General features: G+C 45.7%; 1 protein-coding gene across 1 annotated transcript in view; it reads right to left on the bottom strand.

Annotated features, from left to right (window-relative positions):
- The window catches only part of LOC104543288 (glutamate receptor 3), a gene marked incomplete at its 5' end in the record, with an annotated part of 56,298 nt that overhangs the window by 12,818 nt on the left and 35,337 nt on the right, over positions 1 to 8,143 (bottom strand). The window contains 2 exons of the mRNA XM_010187864.1: positions 6,901 to 7,015; positions 7,576 to 7,823. Of these exons, the coding sequence (XP_010186166.1) occupies positions 6,901 to 7,015; positions 7,576 to 7,823 (363 nt within the window). The remainder of the gene's footprint in view (positions 1 to 6,900; positions 7,016 to 7,575; positions 7,824 to 8,143) is intronic.

Here is an 8,143-nt window from a genome sequence, read left to right as displayed (position 1 = left end):
ACAGGATGACAAAAATCTTCTCTACGAAGTTGCACACAATGTAGTTTTAGAAACCTGTTCATGCTGTGATAGTGCCAGCAACAAAGCCAGCAGCTGTGGGAGACGGGTGCGGGTGGTGGCCTCTGCTGCTGTAGTGGCGCGGTGTGTCGCCCTGCCAGGACTGCCGCTGCTTTCCGGGCGTTAGTGACCCCTGCACAGGCACACCGGCTTCTGCTGCTCCGATGGCGAGTGCCTGTAAAGGAGAGGCTTTGCAGAGTGCTGAACACCGGTCTTTCCATGGCCATTTCAACACTATGCAAACAATCAGGGGATAGGTTTTTTAGTTACTGCTGAGTGTTTAGTAGCAGCAATAGTTCTCCATAACAAGAGAGTCTTCATTACTGAGTTTTTCCATAAACGGTGTTCTTTTGGTCAGTTCAAGGTTTACTGCTTTTTTTTTTTTCTGAGGCGGGTTGGAGCAACCAGAACATCCGTGTGGAACCTGCAGTAACTAGGCATGCATTTTAAATTCAGGAGTTTTAACCATGCTGCATTTGCTGCAACGTGGAAGACATACACAGATGCACAACGCCACTGAAACACCTACACACACTGAAAACATCTGCACCCAGCCAGATGTGTCACCAGCTGAGACTGCCCGTTCCTTCAGTCTTTGCAGAGTTTGCAGCCTGTGTTTGGCAGCAGCAAGTGTCTCCAGGAAAGTATATTTCTATGTTTCATAAATGTAGCTCAAACAAATTAAACTCTGTACTAACGGGATCATAATTAATAGAACTGCCAAGCGCTAATGCAATAATACGTGCCTATTGGATTAGGAAGTGCAAGCCATAACAAGTCATTGTAGCTCACTTACAGCAGTGCCCAAGGCTTGAGGTACAGATGTGGCGAGGAGGTCGGAGGAAGAGCTACCTGAAAAGGGAGGCAGACCAAGGGAGGGCAGATGCTTAATGTCACACTCAAACCTACAACATCTGAAACAGCAACGTGGCTCTTTCCTGTCATTGCCTGGATCCTTTCTAACCTGGATGGATATGAGCAAGAGACTCAACTTACCTTGCATGTGGGCTATCCCCTCACCTTCTCTTTCTCTTGCCTCTAGACACATCCATTTTCCCCCCCGTCTTCTATGATTTATTTTCCTCTTGGGATGACTTCTTCTGCGACTCCTGCTCTTGGGCTCCTCAGCAGGCTGCAGGTGGGTGCTGCTTAGTCCAAAGGCCACACAGGACATTCAAAGAACAGCGACATTGCTTGTATAAGACTAGAGATGTCCCACGCATGACTACAGTGCCGTTGAGCGCAGAGCAATCCACCAGAGTAGCACAAGCGCCTGCGACCAACTGAGCTCAACATCAGAGCTACTTTGAAGAAGAAGAAGAAAGGCATTTACTTTTCCCTTTGTATGTTAAGTGACAGCAGTTACCATTAAAGAGGAAACAGTGAGGCCCAGATCCCCAGGGAGATGTTGAAAGGAAGGGCCCTGCTCCTGCTGCTTGGAGCCCCACTTCAAGCTGCTGGTTTTCCTTCTTCCTTTTCCAGTTCCAAGGAGCTGTGCCTCGGCTTTTCCCGATAATAATGCTTACAATGCAGGATAAATGACTCATGCAAGCAATTTATGGAATTTAACTGTTAAGCACCACAGGTATCAAAATGAGTGCATGAGTCACGGGTCTTTCTCCAAGGCTTCTTGCAGCCATGAAGGCAGGATGCAGTGTTGCTGCAGGAGGCCCGGCTCTGCCGTGGTTAACAGACAAGCACGTTTCCTTGCACACTCAGGTCCAGCTTCATCAAGGCAGCAAAGCCAGTCTCCACGATGCTAAAGGTTATACAGGCAAAACAAAGTCGTTCCCAATTCTCAGATGCAAGTCCTGACTCCACCAGCTCCTTCCCAGCCTGAGCAACCTGCCTGTCCCAAATCCTTGTTCTGGGTCTCCTGGTTACATTCCCAGGAAAATACCCTCCAACAATCTGCTCAGTAGCACAGAGATTCCTGCAAACTGGGGCAGGCTCTCTGCCCTTCCTGGCAATGCTCTAAGCAGGATGCTCCAATGAACTCCTAGAGCATTAAGACTTCATTACTGGCACAAAACATACAGAGTATTATTTCTTAATATGCAATAAAGTAATAGCTGTCAATTAAACAAATATTCGGATGTCTTCCTTTTAAAGTATTATTTTGTCACTAATTTGCACAATGCAATTATTTCGTATTACCTTCCTAGCTCTGAGCATGAATTAGCTCTGTGCTACCATCACTGGCTCTGACCAGCCATTTTATCTTTTTCCAGCTCATAACCCAGGTCTATAGAATGGGTGGCAAGTAAATTCACGCTGATGAACATAATTTGAAACAAATTGCTCAAATGAATTGTGCTGCATCTTTTTAAGATAGCCATTTCCCCAAATGTTCTCTTTAAAGCACAACACATTTGGCAATGGTGCTCTTTAGATGTCAGGTATCATCGAAAATAATGCCTAACAGATTTCTTCTAAAAATATGCCACTTAAAAAAAATTATGCTCACGGCTGTGCTGAAAACGTATCAAAGCAAAATAGCACAGAGGAATGGAGAAGCAAATCCCATCTGCTAATGGCCGCGCTCACAGCTTGGAAGGGCTTGGGAATGCGATGCTTTACGGAGCACGGCTCTGAGGGCAGAGCCCAACTAGCACGCTGGAAGAGTAATTCTACGGTTAAAATGAAACAACTGAAAAATGAAGTAGTATTACATCACATGTCCTTTCACAGGTAGACTCCAAAAGGGTATCAGCCTAAAAAAAGAATATATTAAAGAAATTAAGTAAAACAATTAGAAAGGAATCTTGGCATGTGAAGTTGGCGAGATGCTGCATTCAACCTCCTTTTGTGTTGGTTGTCACTAAATGTTACTGTGAAGGTATAAGAATACAAGAAATGTATCAACAGCAGAACTACAGAAATCTCTCTTAGCAGAAAACTGTTCCTATGCGACTGAGTAATTAGTTTCACTTAAGTCACTCAGCCTGCTACCGCTGTCTGCATCCCCTTTTGTCTACTTCTTGTTAAATTCCTATTCAGCCATCACTCAGCTCTGAGATGATAGGATTGTATAATAAACAAAATAATTAGTTTCCAAACTCGCAATACACTGTAACGTATTTCCTGGAATATCTTTTTTTATAACTGCTATTTTGCATTCTCTCATGATTGAAAACTCAGCTCACATGTACAAGGGAATTTGAAGACGGTGTAATTTTGCCATGAATCCAACAGATGAAACTAAATTCACGCTCATTTAGGAGAGCTAAGTGAACAAATTGTGAAGCACGTACCAGAATGTCTGCACCAGACAAGCCAGCCCACACATACTGACATTCATCGCAGACAAATTACATATGGATGGAGCACGTTTCCCTTCTACTTCTTAAATAAGGACCACTACCAAAATGGGGTAACTCCCTTCGCCAGGGCAGCACTGACAGCCAAGGAACTGCAGGGCAGACTGGCACCCTCTGCTCCACACCAGCGCTGGCATACATGGGGAGCACTGAAAATGAGACATATGTCAGCTGAGGCCTTTAAAACCATCTCATTAAAAAAGCATAATCTCTTTAATCTTAAATTACAAGTGGAGCCCAGGACCACGGAATACTCTCAGGACTAACCTTACAGTCCATGTAACCGAATAGACTGCAGAAGTCAATTGAATAAATTTTCTTTTTCCCACTGTAAGACTCAAAATCCTTGCGAAACCTGAAGTCACTGTTTAATTTTTCCAATGGCAATGAAGATACGATAACAAGAGGTGACCTTGGAATCATTCATCTCCAAGCGCAGGCGAACTGCACGCTAAACCGCCGGGAGGATGAGCACGGGAGGGCATTTTCTGGGTGACTGGGTCTTCTGTGGTACAACGATAGTCGCTGGCACAAGCAAAAAGGCTGCGTACTTACCTCTGGCTTTCAGCGCAAGCTACAACATCAGACCGCACAAAGGAATTCAGCTTAAGAAACGGGCACCATCAGTCTGCAACAACTCACAGCTACACACAGCTCATCGGCTGTAGGCAACAAGCGGCTGATTACAAACTTGGGGCGGCAGTTTCCCAAGCCTGGGTCTCTACTGGCAGAGCTGAGAGGTGGACTGTCAGCTTAGCCGGTAGAGAGAGCTGCCCCGAGTGAGTAATGGTCCCTGTGCCACCCTGTGTGATGGGGTGCAAGGTCTGCATCTCCACCTGAGGCACCTTCACCACTCCATCCCCTCTGATTCCCCCCAGCTACACCACCTCCTTTAAGAGAAAAGGGAAAAAAAAACCAAACCAGTTTGGAAGCGACTCCTCTGAAACACTCTATAAATTCAGTTGTGTTCATATAAACAATTAACTGGAGAGCTAGGATGGGATGATGAGGAGGATGGAGAGGAGGAGAGAGAGGCCAGTGAGACTTTCAGGGCTGTAACTCCTGGAGGGCAGCACTGGGGTTCGCCTTTCCGGAGAGGGCAACGAGGCTCCCGCAGGGCTGGGGTACAGCCTGAATTCGGCGTTAGTGCCTGCCGATGGGAGTGTGTGCTGCTGGGAAGGCATCTGCCTGTCTGCTGCAACACCGCGCCATCGCAGCCTGCAGCAGGCAGTGCCTATGAAACGCTATCTCAAAAGGAAAGCCGCTTTGTAACAAAAAAGCCCTTTGATTTACAACATCTTTAGAAACAACAGCTAAGCCCTTCCCTGCCTCCCCTAGCACAGTCTTCTGCAGGACGTCTTCTCCAACCCATGTTCTCCTCCCTGGGGACTTGTGCCGGCTGAGCTGTGCCCCCAAGAGCCGATGTCTGTAGCTCAGACAAACAGGCAGTCCTTCATCACAGTGTGTCAGGACAAACTGCAGCAAGACAGTGCTTTGCGATTTACAGATTAAAACAGCAAAACACTTGTTACGGTGTCCGCTCCCCCTCCTTCTTCCCTGGATACCTACCCAAGGCAGCACAGCACACCTGACTGCACCGACCAGGGCCAAGGCTTGCTAAGGGATGGTACTGACCTTTGTAAAAGGTTTTTCAGCACAAGGAAAACTAGAAGGATGGCCCTGCCCTAATTATGACAATTTTAAAAGTCCTATTTAGCTTCCTTTGGGCTGTAAGCATTAGCTGGCTGGGTTTAATTCACTGAACTCGAAGCAATGAAGTTCATTGAAGCTGGTTTGTACGAGTTTTCTTTCATGGAGGCAGCATTAGACAATGCGGTGCTGGATCCCAGGAGAATATTAAACATTTAATACACTGGCAAGTGTAACATTATATAAAAATGTTGCGTGAAGGATGAGCAGCAGAGCTAAAAAGCATAAAAAAGCTCACACTCATCCCCAGGCTGCTGCTGAGCACTGCAGACCTCCAGTTATTGAACAAACCTGAATTCGAGAGCTTATCCTTCCTTTAATATTACACAGTGGCTTTTGCTAACATCAGAGATGAGCAGCTGAGTAATTTCCTACGTAGCCAAATGTAAGCAACTCTTATTAACAGAATGCAGCAGTAATTTGCAGTAATTGTCCGAAACTGCAGTTTACTCAAAATACTGTTGTTATTGATTTTGGACCAAAGCTGAAGCATTTTTGTAAGAGCAATTAGGAGTTATTGTTCCTTAAGGAACTGGTTTTACTAGCTCTAGGAGAGTGTCACCATGAAAATTAATCTCAGTACTTTTCAGAATAACGATGTATTTTAAATTAACTCTTTTTGGTAATGCCTGGACCCCAGCTGACCAAGCCTACTCCAGCTACAGCTTCTCCTCATCAGGTTAGACTGCAGAAACTGCCGGTTGTACAGGGTGAGGTTGGCAATATGAAAGCACACGGGTTAACTTCTGCAGTACACGGGCTCACTAAAGCAACCCTGAGAGGTCTGCTGCCACACAGGCTGCCTGGAAGCCTCTGCTCGGCAGAAGGCAATGACAGCTTTGCCACTGCTGTCACTGGAGCTAGGATTTTAATCCACTTCTGTTCCAAAAGCAGAGCAAGCACAGAAGCAGTGCTCCTGCACAGGGGTGTGCAGACACTGGTCAGCGGTGCACAAAAGGTGACACCTGAATATTCTAGGGAAAACTAGGAAAACCTCTTTCCTTAAGATTCACTTCCAGTTTAGGTATCAATACACTTCTCTGGTGCAAGCTACCTCTCTCTTGTTTCAGCTTTGCCTATTGCCAGCTCCAGCTCCTTACACGTCACCGTTATTGCTGCTATTTTACCATAAACAGGTGACTACGTTCTCTGCGTAACCTTATGTCTTTGCTATGATCATGGCCTGACTTTTCTCTTGACCCTACACTGCCATTAGATGAGCAGCCCCCTTTTCTCTCCCTGAGCTACAAACCCTCTTTCTCCAGACACCAGGCTTCCTCCCAGGGGCTCTGGTAGCACCAGTTCAGGCCAGCAAAGCAGCGCGTGCTCGTACTGGTTCGCTTGAACCCTCCCCAGAATAGCAAAGGAGAAGGGAGGCCTCTCACCTCCAGGTCTGTGCTGGCATAGCCAATGCCTGTGAAAAAACCCCTCTCAAAACCCACTCTACATCACAGCTAAGTCATGGAGGAGGACTGAAGCCCTGTCCTCAGGGGTTACGGCAGCCAGATGTGGTCACTGGTTTCTTGCACAGTTACAAATACTGATGTACTCAGGTCCCACCAATGCTGAACTTTCTATCTGTTAGTTAAATAAGGTTTCCAAGCTCGACCAAGCCTGTTTATGATATTAAAAAAGACCGTTTCTTTGAAAGAGCTACTGGGCAAGCAAATGGCTTTTTTTCCCCACCACAATAATTCAAATAGTTTTAATCTGTTGGGTTTTTTTGCCTTTTTTTTTTTCTTGAGAAGGAAAATAACAGCCTTGCCGATTACTCTTTGCTAAGGTACCCGATTGTGGTGACATTGAGGCTGACCTTGGAGTCACCTCCCCCGCTGCCGCACTCTCCTTTGTCGTACCACCATTTGTTTTTCAATTTGTCCAAGAGGCCTTGCTCATTCAGTTTTAATACTGCCAGGTTAACAGCATTTCTTGAAACGATAAAACATAACTTGTAAGAAAATAATGCACAAATGCTTAGGAAATCGTAACGTATAAAAAAAGGAGCACAAGAGGACAAATTGGCTAAAATTTCACAGAACGTGGAGCTATCAAAATGTCTGTACAGCAAATACAGGGTTAAATATTGGAAGGTGGCATGGAGGATAACATTTGCTCAAAACTGAAGTGTGCGGGATGGGGAAATCGTCTTTGAGAAAAAAAGTAACAAGAATACCACATCATGCAGTTAACATTCGTCACATATGGCAGGTAAACTTGGCTTTTACCATTTAAATTGAAAAAGCCATTGAACTGTAAAATTAAAACAGCAACAAACAATCAGAAAGGACAACACGAAGAGAACACTAAAAGAATGGATGCATTAAATAAACGAAACCATAATTTACCGTCTTATTTAACTCCATGGAATACTGAAGATTTTATACTTTAAAGTTACCTCAAAATCCACAAGAAAGAAAATGACAACACAATACATCAGGGTAGGTGGAATACTATAACAACATGGATATTGTTATATTATTCCACCCACCTTAATGCTGAGCCTTTGGGGGTTGCTACACCATAGCCCTTGGAATCCAGGTTGCCGCCGACTTTCATGGTGTCGCAGGGCTTGCGCTGCTCGATGTACTCGTTCATGGTCGACTCCAGCAGGAAGGCAAACTTCCCCTTTGACTTCCGCACTCTCGCCACCCCGTCTGCCGTCGTTTTGGTGAACACTGAGGGCTCGGCCGACTTCATGTACGACCACATTTTCTCGTAGACGGCTATTTTTGATCTCTGGGAGAGACAAAGGGAAGGAAATGAAGAGCCATGTTGGCAAGGGCACAAGGCTCAGCTCCTTGAGGTTAGTCAGCTTGGAGGTATAATTAACATCCTATAACTGATTAAGGCTAACAAATACGAAACTCACGGTAGCTCGGACACATCGCCCCCCGAACAATGACCAAACCATAAAACGGTTGGGGAAGGGGAAACATATCTCAGCCATTTACTCTACTAATTGCCACGTAATTGGCAGCCCGTCAGTCAGCATGAGAAACGGTGCGTGCCCAGCCCAGCGCCTCCGTTCCCGCTCTGCGGTGGGTTTATCCGCCTGC

This window comes from Mesitornis unicolor, unplaced genomic scaffold (assembly GCF_000695765.1).
Source record: "Mesitornis unicolor isolate BGI_N332 unplaced genomic scaffold, ASM69576v1 scaffold19597, whole genome shotgun sequence".
Lineage (NCBI taxonomy): Eukaryota > Metazoa > Chordata > Aves > Mesitornithiformes > Mesitornithidae > Mesitornis > Mesitornis unicolor.
Note: the sequence above shows the minus strand (reverse complement) of the source record. Positions and strands in the feature narration are given on the sequence as shown.